At 48.0% G+C, this 18,662-nt stretch overlaps 2 protein-coding genes across 4 annotated transcripts; both read left to right on the top strand.

Moving 5' to 3' along the window:
* The first annotated feature begins 467 nt into the window (after nt 1-467).
* Nucleotides 468-4,677, top strand: dgcr6 (DiGeorge syndrome critical region gene 6). Its single transcript, XM_018731608.2, has 6 exons — nt 468-545; nt 918-1,048; nt 1,501-1,661; nt 1,991-2,091; nt 2,380-2,520; nt 2,854-4,677. Exons 2-6 carry the CDS (start codon nt 942-944, stop codon nt 2,932-2,934), a joined length of 591 nt encoding a protein of 196 aa, XP_018587124.1. The 5' UTR covers nt 468-545; nt 918-941; the 3' UTR covers nt 2,935-4,677.
* Nucleotides 4,678-6,094: 1,417 nt separating this feature from the next.
* slc7a4 (solute carrier family 7 member 4) lies at nt 6,095-18,437 on the top strand. Of its 3 annotated transcripts, XM_029259713.1 has the most exons (6): nt 6,095-6,169; nt 9,289-9,410; nt 10,178-11,226; nt 12,966-13,660; nt 14,823-14,931; nt 15,619-18,437. In XM_029259713.1, exons 3-6 carry the CDS (start codon nt 10,245-10,247, stop codon nt 15,843-15,845), a joined length of 2,013 nt encoding a protein of 670 aa, XP_029115546.1. In that variant the 5' UTR covers nt 6,095-6,169; nt 9,289-9,410; nt 10,178-10,244; the 3' UTR covers nt 15,846-18,437. The 3 variants fall into 3 exon arrangements, with proteins under 3 accessions (XP_029115546.1, XP_029115545.1, XP_029115547.1); XM_029259712.1 differs by lacking the exon at nt 9,289-9,410; XM_029259714.1 differs by lacking the exons at nt 6,095-6,169; nt 9,289-9,410 and adding an exon at nt 6,268-6,356.
* Nucleotides 18,438-18,662: the final 225 nt, after the last annotated feature.

Here is an 18,662-nt window from a genome sequence, read left to right as displayed (position 1 = left end):
GCGCTCGTCCTCAAAGTGCGCAACTGGTCCAGAGTCTGGAGGAGAATTGTTTTTCTTTTTTTTTGGAAAGCTCTACAGCAGCCTCTTGCTGAAATGACCAGCAGACGAAGCTTTAAAAATTGCCTTCGTGTAGTCGGGGGAGGAAAGGGTGTGAATATCATTTATTAATATCGCCGTTCAGTCGGCTGTGTTTGTGCGCCACCTGGTGTACAAAACTGTTTTAACAGCCACGAAGCCGGCTCTTCCCACGTAGACCTGCATACTCAAAGATTTTCATTTTTCTATTAAAATACACTCTGTTACAGCATAAAAATCTGAACACGTGGATTATAGGGGCGATAATCGAAACGTTAAAATGTTGCGTGCTCCCCCGAGCGCCGAAGATGTTGAAAATGAAACAGGCACATCGAAGAACAGCTATAGGCACCATGTTTGGGTCCTTCGAGCGCCTACAGGAAGTGTCGTCGCTTCAGTCAAAGAGTTTAAAGGGCGGGTTGCTGTTTGTTCTTGGTTTCTGCGAATTATTTTGTTAGCGGGGTCGTCTGGTGAGTTTCAGAGATTAGCTGTTATTGAAACTAATGTGCAGTTATTACTGTGCTTAATATATTCCCAAATAATGCTTCGTTTTATATTGGTTTTGATCCTTTTCCTTCGCCCGTGCTGCAGCTGCTGCACGCGCAGCAGCTACTAGGCTGCAAAACTGAGGGGAAAAAAAAATCATGTTGTATAAATTATTACGTGACAGATTCTGTGCAGCTTGTGGGTTTCATTTCTCTGACGTGAGTAATTATATTGACATTAAAAGATGTTGTTGTTGTTGTTGTTGTTTACTCTTAGGGTTTGGCGAAGAATCCCCTCCCTGCCCCCCCCCCCCCCGCCCTCGTTGTCTCCTTAAATTATATATATTTGTCTCTCAGACTTTTTATTAAAGTGTTTCCTACATGGAGGTGTACACTGGTGCCTATGAGCACCCAGACTCGACGAAACAGCAGGAGAGACACTATTACCTGCTGTCTGAACTGCAGTTGCTGGTCAAAGACCTGCCCAGGTGAGACTGAGAGCAGCTTGGTGCCCTTCAGCCTGGGTCACTGGTGTCTCTCTGTGCCTTTATTTTTAGTTATTCATTTGTCACACACTTTTCTCCAGGTTCATGTTCAACTCGGAGTAAACAGCGCATCGCTAACAAAGAGCTTTAGATACACACTGGATTACGGATGCACAGCTTGTGTATCTGGCACCACCCTGTTGCTGGTTCGCATCCCTCCAGTAGCTCTCATAGAAGTGACCTTCAAACAAAATGTGTAGATAATTGTAGCAGGTGGTGTTGGACTCATTTATGGAGCTCTTAGAGTGATCAAGAGAGAAGGGGCTCTCGAAGAGATGGGTTTGAGATGCTTCTTGAATGTAGGAGGGATTCAGCAGCCCCGAGGGACACGACCCTCATTTCACCACAAGGGTCTCAAACCCATCCATTTGCTGTCCCTTGTTTCTCCTCTTCAGCTCCTTCCAGCAGCGTCTGTCCTACACCACACTGAGCGACCTGGCCCAGGCGCTGATTGATGGGACCGTGTACGAGATCGTCCAAGGCCTGCTGGAGATCCAGCACCTCACAGAGAGGAATTTGTACAATCAGAGGCAGAAGCTGCACAGTGAGCACAGAGGTAAGTAGGTAGATGGGGTGAGAAGTCAGGAGGGGTCCCCCTCTTCATATCAGCCCTTCTGCAGAGTTTCTTAAAGTATTCAGGTGTATAACCTGAGGAAGTACGGGGGTTGTCGGTCACTTTGTTTTAAGACATCTGCACATCTGGATTATGAGGTAGGTGTTGCTTTTCTGCAGTTGGATATCTCAAGTGGAATGAATTTCCTATCATGCCACTTGTGGGTGCATTATTGGACTATAACATTTTATTGTTTGACTGTTGTATTTATTCATTGCTCTTTCTCACTGTTTTTGATTCACTGGTTCCATCTTTTCTCTTTTCCTGTCTAGCCCTCAAGCAAGAGCTGGTTCGCAGGCATAAAGAAGCTCTTCAGGCCTGCAAGTCCCACAACTTGGCAGTTCTGCGCACGAACCAGCAGGCAGAGATTGAGGTGCTCGACTGGTGACCTTGAAACACCCTGTTTACATTCCCTGTTCATATGAGCTGCTCCTGTAATCATAAACCTCATAAAACCCCATGTCAGTTCTAGTTCAGTAGTTCACCTTGGCCTGTGTCAGAACATTGTAGAGAGTGAAATTAGATTTTTGAAAGGTTTTCAGTCGACATCTAAAAAGACATTAATATTAAAGTTGACCCCTGAGCTGAACCTCCTCTCTACTCCTTTGACAGCAGCAGGAGTGTCACTTCCTTATTTACAGTTTCCCTCTGTGTCCTGCAGGCCCTGGATCACCGCATAAAAGAGGAGCAGAGGATGATGGATGAGAAGATTGTGGTGGAGATGGACCAGAAGGTAGTGGACCAGCAGAACACGCTGGAGAAGGCAGGCGTTCCGGGCTTTTACAGGACCACCAATCCGCAGGTGTCGGCTCATTTTGGAGTGACTTTTCAGTACCTCCTGCTGTCCGCTTGCGCCATTCAATACATTTGTCATTTCTTCTGTATTTCATTTAATGGGAATTATACAAAAGGTGGTTAAGGAATTTCAGTTGCAGCCCCATGGGTTCTTTTTGAAGCCATGTTTTAACCAAATATCAAGAGACTCCTTACTCTGTGTACCACACAGTACACTCCTTTTTTGCCCCACCCCTGAGAAAATTAAAAATAAAGATTACAGTTGTCCACCAGATGGCAGTAACAGCTCTGTGTGACCATGGCTGCAGGTGTGAAGTGCTGTTTCTCCCCCTGGTCTCAGGAGCTGAACATGCAGATGAACCTACTGGAGCTCATACTGAAGCTGCAGCAGAAAGAGGCCCAAACAGGGAACCTGCCCTGAGGCCCCGGGCTCCGGGAGGGCCTGGGCGCCCCACTCACTTGCGACTCATGCTCTTGTGGCTGTTGGTGCACAGGAATGATCTCGTGTGGCAGAAGGCTGGTGAACAGCTGCCGAACCTCAGGTGTGCTGGAACTACCCAGACTTGTGTGTTGCCTGGAGCTGCGTTATGCCACAGAAGTCAAGATGATTACTGTGACTAGTGTTTCTATAAGAACACTAATTGAATGCGTAGAGTCTATGGACCTTGATGGACTTTCCCCTTGTCATCATTGAAAATACAAAATCTTCTTTAGTTTTCTGTAGTTTACAGTTACAGCAAATAATGGCTGTGTTGCACCTGCAGCAGGTATTGTGTTCAGTCTGGTTTGTGTTAATCCTTGACAAAAGACATTTTATTTAAAATGTCAGTGTTTTCCTCCTCCATGATGACAAGTATAGTGTCCAAATGCAAGTGAATAAATCATATCAGCAGTTCCTGGCATTTGATTTCTTAGTGGTTTAGTGGAGAAAACCTCTCCTCTAAAAGTCTTTTTATTGTAGTAAATGTCTGAAATTTTTACTGTATCTTTCCTGCTGCATGTTAAAGAATTATTTTGTAGAGTTAGGTTCAGGTTGGGCTGTAACTTCTACAAAAGGCCATATTGCACACGCGAATGAAAAGCATACATGCTGAGTTCCATATGATGAGTGATCAATATGATGCTGAACGTGTCCCAGGATTTCCACTATCGGACTGGAGGACCCTACTGTCTGTAGTGTGTGTGAATCTGGCTGTAGAGTCTCCGTCTTGGGATGGTGCCACAATGACTCTGTACTGTGTTTTTACTTCAACTATGAGTCTTTTGCCAAGTACTGTGACCAGAAGTGAAGAAGTGGGACAGCCTGGGGGAGTGGGGGTTCAGACAAATACACTGGGATCGCGAAGATGTTTGTGTGAGTGAGAGATCGTTCATTGGGCCAGCGACAGAAGGCGGGAAGTATTAGTTTTCAAATTGTGTAACTCGTATCTTTTTCTTATTTTGGAAAAAGTCTCCTAGTCAGTGCTAACCAATTCACTGCTCAATAAATTCTCTATTTCATCAAGGTTCTTATTTTCCACTGTTCACTTATTCAGCTTGTTATGAAAGTTGTAATAATGTAGTTGTAGTAATTTATTCAAAATGTTATGCTGACGGTAACATTTCTATTTTGATGTTTTATTTGACATCTTTGAAAGAACCTTACAGTGAGTCACCCATTTATACAGCAGGGTAATTTTACCTGTGTCAAGGGTAAGTATCTTGATCGAGACTACTGCAGCGGGAGGGATTCAAACGTGCACCCTTTCAGTGGAAGGTGAAGGATCTTACCAGTGCACCCCTCTAGCTGCCCAAATTAATAGTCAACAATTCCCATTATTTATTACTGGGAAGAATGTTTGTCTCATGGTGGATCCCCCCCGAATCCACATTAGCTTTTATTAGACATGTCCTTTAAAAAAAAAATAAAAAAAGCATGATAGACAGCATGGTAAAATTTGTTTTTGTAGAGGGGTCTATGTACAATGGGAGGCTCGTGCAGTTTGTTCAATGTTGTTACGCTGTAAACGTGTAGCACGTCCTTCCTATTAGTCAGCAAAGGGACTCAGTGTAGCCTGTGCCACTTGTGAATATTAATGACTCCAGGTTATTAATATACTGTTTGCTTACGAAGGGAGGGAAACCTTTCTGGTACACGTTGGTTCTGACATGTAACCAATTCTGATGAGACATTCCCAACTTTACACACTTTATTTTGTGTGTTTGGACCTGTTTAGAATTTTCTGAGTTTCTTTATAGTTTTTGTATTTTGTTCTATAGAAAAATTAATAAATACATTTTAAAAAAACTTGCTGTTTGTGGATTATAGTTCTCACCTGTTCATATGCAGTCCTACTGATGTACTAACCCTTCTCCTTTTTACAGAAGGGTAATTTTTACTGTATATTCAGGGTAAGTCAATCAAGGGTATTGGAGCAGAAGGTGGGACTCGGACCCTAGTCCTTCGATTGCAAACTGACAGCTGTAACCACTACACCATTTTCTGCTTTGCCTGCTTTATTTCCATTCCTTTGTTGAGCCACTCTGCTTTCAGAATGCAGATAAAGTGTGTTATTAAAGTAGCAGACAAGATTAAATAACATCTTTATTCCTGGCACCACATTATAGTTGTTATGGAGCAGCTGTAGTGACTGAAGGGACTGAGTGGGACTTGGATGGCAGTCAGGAGTAAAGGAACCTGCTGGCAGTTGTCCTCCACCTCCTTCCAAGTGCTAATTTCTCCATCTCTGCTGCTTTTAAGAGCTTCAGCGTTGAGGTGCAGCCTTTCAAGGGATGGATATTCTCGCTGGTGTCACATAGCCTGAGTCTTATATAACCAGTTCAGTCGCCGAACATGCTCTTTATGAAGATATATTATAAAGGGATTTGCAGCGAGTGCCGGTCTTCTACCCGGAGCAGCTGGGACAGCAAGACGGGTCCAAAGACCTCCAGTCAAACTCTAAAAAAGCTGTTCTGTAGAAGACCCTCCAAGGCTGTATTGAAGTAGATCCTGCAGTGTTACTTTTATCTGACACTTTCGTCCAAGGCAATGCAAAGTGTTGAGCTACTTGCACTCATTTACACAGCAGGGTAATTTCTATGGTATCAGTTCAGGGTAAGTACCTTCATCAAGGGTACTACAGCAGGAGATGGTATTCAAAGCCGGGTACTCAACTGCAAGGCAACGACTCTTACCACTACACCACCTGCTGGCCTATAGGTTGCATTTCTTTTCAATATAACTGGTGTTATTAATAACTGTCCCTGCTACACATTAATGCATAAATTGTACTTTTGCTGCGATGTACGTCGTTCTGGGCAAAAGCGTCTGCTAAATGAATAAATGTAAATACAGTGATTAATTTTTTTTTTATTGATCAAGGCAAACGGGACTTGCGATTGTGAAAAGTTTTTAATTTACAATTGATGGTAACCGTGAGGAATGAAATGTTAATGGAATAAAATATAGAAAAATGTCACCAGTAATAAATAGTTAAAATAAAAAAAAAAAAGCTTTTGCCAGCGCAAGGGGGGGCGGTTCTGTCCCTTTAAGAGAGGAGCGCGCAGCGCAGGTTTCCCATCTCCATCTGCTCCACCTCCACCATCATCTCCACCTTCTTCTCCTTCTTGTCCAGCTTCCCCGACCAGACCGGCCAACGAGCCGCCGCGTGCTGCAGGTATTTCCGTCATTTCCCACCGCCCCCGCTTCTACCCTGCTGTACTGTGATATTCACTGTGTTTTTCCCCGGACGGGATATAATACGGTGTCAGCGCGCGCACACGGACGGACCGGGAACGGGCCTCGGACAGGCAGCTGTTCATACACACACACCCCACCTGCGGCGACGGACCGGCCGTCACTTCGTTCGTACATTTATTTCTCACGTTAAAAGGATGTGTATTTCCATTTTTATTGTTTAATTTTATTATTTATATTTTTGTTTTTTTTTTTTTGTTTTTTTACAAACGCTACTTGTCCGCAGCAGCCGTTTCCATCTTGTTTTAAATAATTAATAATTATGTGATGATGATGATGATGATGCGCAAAAGTGTTTCACCGCCCTCCTGTCGCTTCAGTGTCATTTAGTATAAAGAACCGCGGCGGCGCCTTTTCATGTTTCCCCTTGATCTGCATCTTTGTATCTTTATCACTTTCAGGAGAGAGAAAAAAAAACGTAATGACGTCATGTGGTCCAGGTCGTGCGCGCGGAGCGTCGCGCGTTCGCGACGGCGACTCCTCCACTCGCCTACTGCATTTATGGGTTCATGTGTTGAGGGTAATTTTATGGTAATTTTATCGTGGGAGTTACTTACCTGTCGGAAAAATAGTCTGAAATAAAAAGGGAAAATAAAACGATGATAATGTTAAAGAAGGATAACTTTTTTTTTTTTTTTTTTATTTACATGTTTGACAAAAGTTGACAAAACTGATCATCATGACCTTCTGGTTCAGCGCTTGATCAGTTTTATTAAGGGCTGCAGCTCCTTACAAAAAATATAACTTTTACATTTATTTATTAATGACTTTCTTACCTCCAAAGTGACTTACTCTGTTAACCTGCTTTCAGTGATTTTATTCATTTACAGAGCATGGTAATTTTTGCCGTATCAATTCGGGCGACAGCAGAACATGAGATTCGAACCCGGGTCCTTTGAGTGTAAGTCGATAGCTTGCGCCCCCCCTCCCCTTTTGTTGTCCGGGAAGGATCTCCCAAATAACCTTACTGAGATATTAGTGCACCAGTGATGTAAATGATGGTAAAAGCCCTAAGTGATGGTTAAGAGTCCACCATCCACAGGGGGCTCAGTGACGCACTGATCGATTCCATTCTAATTGAGGACGTTCAAGTAAATGGCCTGTAGTACCATAGTAACAATCTGTACTTCCACCGTGTTCTGCAGTGCTTGTCTGAGGTACACTATGGTAATTCACCTACTTGACAAGTTTGACATTTTTGGTTCTACAGGTCAAAGAAATCTGAAGTTGAAAGTATTGTTTTTTTTTTTTCATGATTTTGAAGTTATGAGGCAATTGGAAATTTTTATTTTTTTTTTTAATTACAAAGGAGCAGGTGTTGCAGATAATGGAGGAAAATGTGAGAAAAGGCGTTTTGGTGTCTTGTTGATTCTTTCTTCTCTGCTGTTGTCACATCCCTCATCTTGCTGTGATACATCTCCGCTGACACACACTCAGTCTCGCGCGCGCACACACACACGCACGCGCAGAGGGCGAACGCAGGTGGTCTCTCGCCGAGAGACGGAAGGACCAGACGTCCTTCTGCTGGGCAGATGGAGAGCGTGGCAGCGGTGATGTGGCACAGATACTTTGAGTAATGAGGATCTCCACGCCCGACCCCCACCCCCACACCCGAACCCCGTATTCATGAGGGTGACTTTACCGCTGTCCATGTCCACTGCGCTGGTAGAGGCGCTATTTTCTTACCACTTTCGTCACTGTAGGACAACAGACAACTCTATGTGACAACTTAATTTGCATATGCAATGAATGTGATGTGGTGAACAGGACATCAAAGTGGTACGGTGACCATATGGTGATGAAGTTTGACAAAAATGCACTGTACAGTTACTTGCAAAAATGCGTATGAGCATAACTAAGTAATATAGGTGTATGGGTGGGTGTATTAGCTACAATAAGCATAAATAAGTGTAACTGGTGACGTTTGTGGCCCTGGTTCACTGCAGAGGAGCTGGTCGAGGTGAGAACAGTGTGATGGGGGATCCAGTTCAGGTGTCAGAGCATTTATCACGCTTTTAGTCACCAGCTCTGGAGTTCTAAAAATACATTCCGCCCTCTTTGTGGCTGAATGTCACCCTAAAAGTTCATGGTACCCAGAAGCCCTTGCATCCTGCATTCCTGAGCAGCTGAGGTGCCATGGGGTCATGTGACTTTAGTGAGCTCCAGCCTCAGGGGCTTTTGACAGAGGTCCACGTGTGCGGCCAGTTTTCGGCACAGCAAAGCTGTGTTTTAGGGTGGGTAGCTCTACCTGACTGTGTCCAACCGTCGCCACGGCAACCACTCGTGGAAGAATTGAGAAAATCTATCCAACGTGGTCAACCTATGGCCTGCGAATAAGTTCCCGTGTAAAGTGGCTGCTCCTTTACAAGACAGGATCGACCCGGTTTCCTAATTTTCAGGTTTGGCAGGTTCACCGCCTGCCTCCTTGGCGTCACTTTTAAAGGGACAGCAGTAAGAAATGACCACAGACGTCGTTCGTGGTGCGTTTCTCCGCAGGCACTTGTGCTGGTTGCTTTATTTTGCTTCTGTCTGTAATGGGGTCACGCAAAAGAGCTGATAAAAATGTTGCAGCAGCGGCAAACCAGGAGTGTCATGTTACATATCAGTAACACGTCACTTGGAAAGCCGGAGGGCTCGTGGGTTTAGCATGGAGACGTTCCTCCGCTCCTTTAGCTCAGAGAGGAGAGTTAATTGTAGCCTCTGCTCCAGTCAGTGAGAGTCGTTCTCCCTGTCATTTATTCACGTCGACGATAATTGATACCTAAATTAATCAAAATATATTATGCCTCAGTGAGTGATGCAGCATCTGTAACTCATAGGTCACTTCTACCATAAACTCAGTACCAGTACATGCCTACTAATCCGGATGTGCCTTGATTTATTCGCCAGTTAGGTTTTGTAAAATTTTTGGCTGTAGCTATAAATAAATTTAAAAAAAAATTGTACAACTTTCTAATGTTTTGCCTGCTTCAAGCTACCTTAAAATGAAAAAAATTATTTTTAAATGACTCAGAATATTAATACATTGTCCCCACACAGTCCTGTTCGGTGCCAGTTGCTGGCCGATTGATCCCATAGACCTGTGCAGCGTTCATCGTGTTGTTATTGTTCACCGATGCTGCGGAAGGGCAGACGGGAGCTGTAAACGCCGTGGAAGTGAGGTGAATCATGGGGTTCCCCGAATTCTGTTTGGGTGCTCTTTACTGGCACCTGTTGGTTCGGAGGGTAAAAACAGGTCGCGTTTGTGCCACTACAGATAGAAATGATTGGAAATACAGTAGGTAAGTGAGGAAAGTGCTACTGAAAATGACCCACAAAGTGTTTGGACATTGGGAAATCAGCCATTGGTGATAAAAGTTTACATTACATTTATTTATCAGATGCTTTTCTCCAAAGCGACTTCCAATGAACTCTATGTAGTGTTATGAGCCCACATACCTTATTCATCGCGGTGACTTACACTGCTAGATACACTACTTACACTGGGTCACTCATCCATACATCAGTGGCACACACATACTCTCTCTCTGTCACTCACACACCATGGGGGAACCTGAACAGCATGTCTTTGGAGTGTGGGAGGAAACCAGAGCACCCAGAGGAAACCCACACAGATGCAGGGAGAACATGCAAACTCCACACAGACTGAGTGGGGATTGAACCCATGTCCTCTCACACCACCCACACGCTGTGAGACAGCAGTGCTACTTACTGTACCACTGTGCCGCCCAAGTTGGCAGTGAAGTGTTATTCAGAGTCACTTACAGTTTTATATTTTCATACCAATTGGTATTTTACCGCTGTTTCGGCAAGTACCTTGTTCTGTTGTGTAAAATCCTGGTCATGTGGAATCTGTTACCTGGGTCTCACACCCTTTCAACACTGGGCTGAGATGACGGTGTCCTTCTTTCTCCTCTCTCCGGTGTAGGATGGATCCAGCGTGAGAGTCTGACAGCACAACTCCCACCTTGCATCTCGCCCCAGGTGCCGTTGCCATGGCGACCTGCGTGCAGGGCTGCGCACCAGCTGTGCGCTTCTGCCAGAGGCTCAACCGGCTGAAGACTCTGGACGAGGACATGATGGCAACGTCTTTGAAGCGTTGCTTGTCCACCGTGGACCTGGCGCTGCTGGGTGTGGGCGGCATGGTAGGGTCAGGGCTCTACGTCCTCACGGGCACCGTGGCCAAGGACACGGCGGGCCCCGCTGTGGTGCTCTCCTTCCTCATCGCCGGCGTGGCCTCCCTCATGGCAGCCCTCTGCTATGCCGAGTTCGGGGCCCGTGTGCCCAAGACCGGTTCGGCCTACATGTTCACGTACGTCTCCGTGGGCGAGATCTGGGCCTTCCTGATTGGCTGGAACGTCGTCCTAGAGTACATGATTGGCGGCGCCGCCGTGGCCCGTGCCTGGAGCGGCTATCTGGACTCCATCTTCAACCACACCATCCAGAACTTCACGGAGACCTACATCATGCGTTGGGACGTACCCTTCATCGCTCACTACCCCGACCTTCTGGCGGCCGGGATCCTGCTCGTCGCCACCATCTTCATCTCGTTCGGCGTGCGCGTCTCCTCCTGGCTCAACCACATCTTCTCCGCCGTCAGCATCTGCGTCATCCTCTTCATCCTCATCTTCGGCTTCATCCTGGCCGACCGCACCAACTGGAGCGAAAAGGAGGGCGGCTTCGCCCCTTTCGGGGTGTCCGGTGTCATGGCGGGCACGGCCACCTGCTTCTACGCCTTCGTGGGCTTCGACGTCATCGCCGCTTCCAGCGAGGAGGCCAGCAACCCCCAGAAGGCCGTGCCCATCGCCACCGCCATCTCCTTGGCCTTGGCAGCTACCGCATACATCCTGGTCTCCGCCGTCCTCACGCTCATGGTGCCCTGGCACACGCTGGACCCCAACTCCGCCCTGTCCGATGCCTTCTATCGGAGAGGCTACAGCTGGGCCGGGTTCATCGTGGCCGTCGGCTCCATCTGCGGTGAGGGGCCACCTCTCTTCCATGTTCCCTTTCATCGTGCGATCTTTACATTTACTGTTGTATCTCGAGTGACGAGCACAACCGGGACCAGAAGTCTCTTCCTAAGCTGATTTGTTCATAAGACAGACCACTATGTCATAGACTTTAAAGCTTAATGACACATCTTATTCCCCTAATTTGTCCATGTGTCATGTTCCATTAAAACATAACGTAAAGCTATAATGAACTAGAAAGGCGCCTTAAGACATCGGTTTGTCTTGATTTCGACTCGTACGGTGCGGGGTCCCAGTGTTCCCCTACACTGAAAGCATCGGTGTGAAACACGGTACGCTGGATGGGACACCAGTTTGCCTTGTGATCTGTTATGAACTTCAAAGTGACTGAAATGTAACAAAATATGCAGTAGCGTTCAAATGTGTGGAATCACCATAGAAATGTGCATGTTTTAAAAATAATTTTCATTTACTTACAAAATACTAGTATTTAGCCATTTATACAGCTGGATAATTTTACTGGAGCAATTTCAGAGTAAGTACCTTGCTCAAGGCTACTGCAGCCAGGGGTGGGATTCAAACCGGCGACGTTTTTTGGGTGCAAAGGCAGCCACTCTACCCGCTACGCCACCAGCTGCCTCTATACTGATACTTTTCCATCAAGATATCATTAAACTGATTTTAAAAATATAGCCAAGACATCATCGCTAATGTTGCAAATGGCTGTTACTGCTTAATGAGTCACATTGTAGAGTGTACATCATCTGCAGCCTCCTCTTCGACATGTTGTGTTCTGCTTTATACACACAAGGCAGAGGCGTGTCGGACGTGTGGGAGGAACACGGCCCTGTTTCTCGTGCTTCTCTCTGCTTGCTGGGTAATTTATGGAAAAATCTCAGCTGTAACTATAATAAGTCATACACTGAGTGACATTGGTCCTGGGGACACCGCATCCCCCTCCGGCTCCCCTCGCATCAGGTTTGAGCCTGAGTGCGTTTTGCTGCCAACTAATGGCGACTAGTGGAAGTGCAGTGGAGCAATTCTAGCAAATACGGGGGTGGAAAAATGCAGTTAGAAATTAATAATAAATGAGAAAATGTTGGTATGTGTGAAAATTTGTAACTTCGATGTGTGTAACACAAAGGAGAAGTGTATTCCTTTATCGCACCTTTCTTCAAAGTAACTGACAACGTTAAGCTACTTATTTTATCAGTTAAGCTACTTGTTTTATGTAATAGAGTAATGTTACTGTATCAGTTTGGGGCAAGAATTATGATCAAGAGCAGAAGGTAGGATTCATACCCGTGTCTGTGAAAGGCAGCAGCTCTAACATTACGGCACCTGCTGCCCCGTTTTGATAAAATAATGACTTAATTTCGAGTGATATTTCCATTCCATTTCATATTGCAGTGGTTTTTACGTTTACTGGTGTGTAATTATTTTCCTATGTGAAATGAATGTTTGTTATTGATTACATGAGTTTCCCCCAGGTGCTCTGGTTTCCTCCCACAGTCCAAAGACATGTTTCAAGTGAATCGGTGTGTATAAATTGCCCTTAGCTTGCGTGCGTGAGATTTCCCAGTGATCAACTGGCATCCTGTCCAGGGTGTAACCTGCCTCACGCCATATGTCTCTGGGATAGACTCCGGACCACCATGACCCTATGCTGACAATACGGTTGATTAAAAATGCAAAAGGAATACGAGTTTTCTTATGAGAACATGTCTTTCATCTCTACCCATGTAGCCATGAACACAGTCCTCCTGAGCAACCTCTTCTCGCTGCCCCGGATAGTGTACGCCATGGCGGAGGACGGCCTCTTCTTCTCCGTCTTCTCCAGGGTGAACCCCGTCACCAAGGTGCCCGTCATCGCCATCTTAGTGTTCGGCTTCCTCATGGCCCTGCTGGCGCTCATCTTCGACCTGGAGGCGCTCGTTCAGTTCCTGTCCATCGGCACCTTGCTCGCCTACACCTTCGTGGCGGCCAGCATCATCGTGCTGCGCTTCAAGCCCGAGAAGGTCGGCTCCAAGCCGTCGGACGGCGACCCCGAGCCTCACGCGGAGCCCTCGCCCACGGCCCCCGAGCTCCAGGACGGCGGGGAGTTCAAGGAGTACGAGTCCTTCTCGGACAAGCTGCAGCTGGTGGAGATGCAGAAGAAGAGGCGGGAGCGGCGGGCCGTGGGCCAGCTCAAGGCGTGCTGGGAGCCGTACCTGGGCGGCCTGCTGGGCGACTGCGAGCCCGGCGAGGTGGTGGCCTTCTCCGTGCTGGCGCTCATGGTGAGCAGCGTCTCGCTGTGCGCCGTGCTTGTGTTCGGCAATGACCCGCTGCAGCTGCCCACTTGGAGCTTCTCGCTGTTGGAGGGCATCTTCAGCCTGGCCTTCCTGCTCAGCCTGGGCCTCATCTGGGTCCACGAGCAACAGCGCAGCACCAAGACCTTCCAGGTGAGCCGTGGAGCCGCCGCACCTGCAGGCCCCTCAGATGATTCCAGATGCCTTTTATCTTCTTCTTCTTCCAAAGTTGCCATTGCTCTCACGCTCAGACACATTTGCATTTCATTTGCATTTATTCACTGGGCAGACGTTTCTCCAAAGGGACGTGCAGCTCAGGGGGCTCAAATATGGACACGTTGACTGATTTCTGAGCTGCTGGGTTTGACTGAGGTCATGGAGTTGATCTTCTCGAGTCCCTCAGCAAGTAGGGCGAAGGGTCAAATTCCCCAAGGCTAAAATGTGGTGTAGCACATTCCCTCTATCCCTCAGAGCTGCTGAATCCCTCTCAGCATTCAGGAAGGGTCTCAAACTCATCTCTTTGAGAACCACTTCTCTCCTGATCTCCTGACAGCTCCATAAATGAGCCCAACACCATCTTCTATGATTATCTATGTATTTGCTATTTGAATGTCACTTCTATAGGAGATACTAGAGGGATGTGAACCAACAACATGGTGGTTTCAGACACAAAGACAGTTGTCTGTAGTTGATGCACTTTTGCTCACTCTGGGTTGTATATCATTAAAGAATAAAGTAAAATAGCCAGGAGGGGTGGACAGCTACTGTTACTCAGACCCCCCAAAGGTTTTTTTCCTCCTGTTCCTTCTGTTTTTTTTTTTTTTTATCTTTAATCTCCTCCCTGGCCTGATGGCATAGTCTATCATGATCCATATTTGTTCAGGTCCATTACCGTTGAATTTGTTTTGTAACCTTGCCGAGTGTTCTGTGTCAATAAAATAATATAATATAATTGATATAAAATAACTGAATTAGTAGTGTGTGATGATCATCCGCAGTCTGATGGACACGTTTCCCTCCCCTCAGCATCACTGGACCGTAACTGCTCTGTCGCTCTGTCGCTCTCTGGTCCGGTCCTCTTAACAGGAACGGACACATAAGAGTGCTGGTCAGTGTTGGTCAGTGCGTAGAAGCCGCTGCTGTGAAGACCGTTGGCCTTTCTGTAGACTGATTTTGACAAAGGAGGGTAAATGAAGTAAATTCATCCCCTCCCTTTAACCACAATATAGGTTTATAACCTTGACCCCAATGTGCTGGTGACCTTTGACCCCCGTGCAGAATTAACCACCTTGGGTTGCTCTCGTCTCCTTTGCAGGTGCCTCTGGTCCCCTTCATCCCGGGTGCCAGCATCCTGCTCAATGTGTTCCTCATGCTGAAGCTCAGCCCGCTCACGTGGGTGCGGTTTACCATCTGGCTGGCTGCAGGTGAGACGCCCCCTGGTGGTGGACACGCCTGTAACAGTGAGAAGGTCCTCCGCCGTCCAGTTAGTTTGTGTAAAGGACGTGTTTTAACTGTGTCACGAGCGTACGGTGGATTTTTACTCAAGTGAGAATTGCTAGAGGGCGGTAAGTGGTGTAGTGGCTACAGATCTTGACTCGCAGTCAAAGGACCCGGGTTCGAATCCCACCTTCTGCTGCAGTACCACCGATCTGGGCGCTTAAGCAGGCGCTTGCTGACACAGCCGTGTGTGTCGGGGCGCAGCCGAGGGCCCCTTCAGCACAGCGCCGTCGATGAGCAGAGAGACTGCAACTGTCTGCTTCCCTTTTACCGCCTTTCTGGATGTCAGGAAATGATTCGCACTCCTCTGTCTGACCGTTTCAATCCAGCTGGAAACACCTTTCAGGCCAGTAAGTTGCAGATAACATAGTGTAACACGTGCATTTATTCATTTTTCTCCAAAGCCACTTACAGCGTTGTTACTGTGATTTACCCAGTTTCACAGCAAGGTAATTTTTACTGTATCAGTTAGGACAGGGTTAGTACCTTGATCAAGGGGACTGCAGAAGGAGTGGGATTTGAACCCAAATGTGTGGGAGCTGTGTTTTCCTGCTGCCAGTGTGTGTGTGTTTCCCAGCCCGTAAGCTCGCCGTGTTCCACCCCCCCGCCCCCAGGGTTGCTGGTGTATTTCGGCTACGGGATGTGGCACAGTAAGGAGGGTCTGCGGGGGCAGCCCCCCCGGGACATGGCGGCCCGATACGTCGTCCTCCCCAGCGGCAGCCTGGTGGAGACCCTGCAGGCGGTGCAGCCGGACGCCCAAGGCCCCGCCCAGGACCAGGGGCAGGTGGATGCCCCGCCTCCTCGCTCGCCCTCCGCCGAGGCCCACGGCACCAAGAGATGATGCGCTGAGGAGGACGCTCCCCCCACCCCCGGCTCTCAACACCACCACCTCCTCTTCCTCCTCCTCCTCCTCCTCCTGCTTTCTGTCGCCCGGAAAACGAGAGCCGCTGAAAGCACTGATATCTGACCCTCGTGCATCTGTGAATCGGGACCCCCGGGTGGCGTGGTGCCGAACGCGTGCGCGGGGTTTCACAAGTCCCCGACGTCACCGCTCCTCCGCTTTTGTCATTATTCTCTTTAGTCTCCTGTTTGTGCTGTATTTGAGCTTTCTCATTGGCTGCCTTCTCTGTGACCTCACGGAGCGCTCGCTCCCTCGCGGTGCGGGACCCCCCCGCTGGCCGTCGCGCGCTCGTCGCGAGGGCCCCGTGTGCCGTTACGTGTTCCGCGCGGCTGGACACAAAGGGTGGGAAACGGCAGCGCTCCTGGGACCAGGAAGCGGGACGGGAACAGTTCGCGGCGGCGCTACGGCGTATAACTGCCAACCTCTCCTTCTCGTTAGGTACCGCGCTTGGAATTGAAAACAAGGTTCTGGTCTTTATGTGGTAGGGCTCTAAACACACACAGACACACACACACACACACACACGTGCACACAGCCTTCCTGACGCCTCACGAGGGGGTTGGATGGGCGAACACACGGTCGGGTGTGGACAGCGTTCCTTCCGTACCCCCCGCAGGATGCTGATGCAGGTGTGTAGGAAGCCGTTGAGCGGTTTCCATGGCGACTGAGCTTCGGCCTCCGAGGGTCGTGTTCAGAGAGAAAATGAAGCAACAAACGGTTTCGATTCCTGCATCGACCGCGGTACCACTATGTCAGCTGTGCCCTGCCCCACAATGCCATGTGCTCCTGAGCGACGCGGAGCAGCTTGAAACCCCCGCCCCCCTCCCCCCGTATGGAGATATGAGAGATTATTATCCCCAGAGGATTGTGGGATTTCACAGTAAATCTACTGTAATGCAGAATGGACCTCCCTGGGGGGGTAAACCGGTGTGTGTGTGTGTGTGTGTGTGTGTGTGTGTGTGTGTGTGTAAGATCGAGATGAGCCTCCCAACACACAGCACCTCTGCCTTCCTTGTCCTTACAGCCCTCGGGCTGCGCTCCACACACAGGAGGAGCTCGGCACAGTTACAAATGTTTTACTGTATTTTTCCGTTATTTTACTATATTATTTATAGTTATTACAGCATATTATTTTAGAAGAAGCTTTTTTCCAAAGCAACACTCATCTCGGAGAAAAACACAGAGTGCATCTCATCAGCAGAAGGAGAGATCTGGATGCAGACCCATGATTCCAGAGTACAGACTATTAGTCACGTACCACGGTAAAAACCAGCGTACCTCACACGAGTAACTGCACACAGGCTTTTTATTGAAGAAATGATTTTAAAAAGAGCGAAACGCAAATGACACACACTTCGCTGCCGTGTCTGCGCCGCGTTCGCTTTGAACGAGTCGTCACTCCGTACTTTGTGTGTGTTTTCACCCCGATCCACGTGTGTCTGGAGCGACGCCTGTTCCCGTCCGCGGGGCCTGTTGGTGCGCACGGATGGAGGATGCGATTGCCGCATTGGGAGGAGGGGGCTTTTCCCACACGCCACATACTCGACGTGTGTGTCTCTGTGTGTGTCTGTTGCTCGTCTGCTGGGAACAGCTGTACAAATTAAAGAGGGAAGAGCGAGACGCTGCGTCCCTGGTGAACCCGAGGTGGTGGGGGCTGGGCGGCCCACTTCCTCACGTGGGCGCGATAATCCATGGGATTTACTCTGTCCACGGGGGTGGGGGTGACCTCAGTGAGAGACGACTCTGACCCACACAGTCCCCAGTTCGTTGTGTGTGTGTGTGTGTGTGTGTGTGTGTGTGTGTGTGTGTGTGTGGGCGCTCAAATTATGTACATTGACCAGAGATTAGTAGGCGGAGCCAAAGGATTTGGATTTCCGGGAAAATCTTGCGTGTGTCTCCACCACGTGACAGCAGTGCTGAAATATTACAATATTTGCGTGTTTTTATTCCATGTCGCTAAGAAATAAACAAAATATTCTGCTCTAGGGGCATAAATGTGGTAATTGTGGCATTTTCTCGTCTCGTCCAGCCGAATCCTGTACTGATGCGGAACCAGAGAACAACTTGCAGAACCGGTGGCCTTAATGACGCTGTCCTTCGTGAAACTGAGTAACTTTTGTAATGAAACCTGCGCCGCTCACTGACTCGCTATGGTTTTACACTTTGTTACTCCGTCACAACGCTACCGTTTCGCAGCCGTAATTTTCCAAACTGACCGCACGCTGCAAACAGTTGGATCTTTCGCTCCGCGACACGTTTTGTGTGGCCTGGTGGCTCCTGCTTCGCCGCACCTGCGTACAGGTGTGTTATAGGTAGCAGGTGTGCACAGGTACAGGTTCCAGGTGTGTTACAGGTACCAGGTGTGGCCACAGGACGACGCAGCGCTGCCCGCAGGGCGTGTGCGCCATGTTCTCACGTGTCTCCGCGTGACACTCGAACCCTCTCTGTTGACACTCGACACGTCCCTCTCGTCTTTCTTGTGCCTCTTTCTACAAGAGACTGTGGTTCTTGGTGACAAATAAATGTTTCTAAGCAGCATTTTCACTGTTTTCTCCTTTGTTTTCGTCGTTTTGCGGACTCTGCGCACGGTGACTCGCCCAGCGTGACGGTTACGCCATTTATAGAGCTGTATACCTGCTTAAAAAAACCTTTTCCAACAGGACAGGTGTGTAGCAGGGTACAGGACACCAGTCCATCGCAGGACACATTAACTCAATTATTAAAGCAATAATTTATGGTTTTTATAAAGTGTTTCAT

Source organism: Scleropages formosus, chromosome 17 (genome assembly GCF_900964775.1).
Source record: "Scleropages formosus chromosome 17, fSclFor1.1, whole genome shotgun sequence".
NCBI classification, from domain to species: Eukaryota; Metazoa; Chordata; class Actinopteri; order Osteoglossiformes; family Osteoglossidae; genus Scleropages; species Scleropages formosus.
The sequence above is the reverse complement of the archived record's forward strand: the minus strand, read 5'-3'. Positions and strand labels throughout refer to the sequence as shown.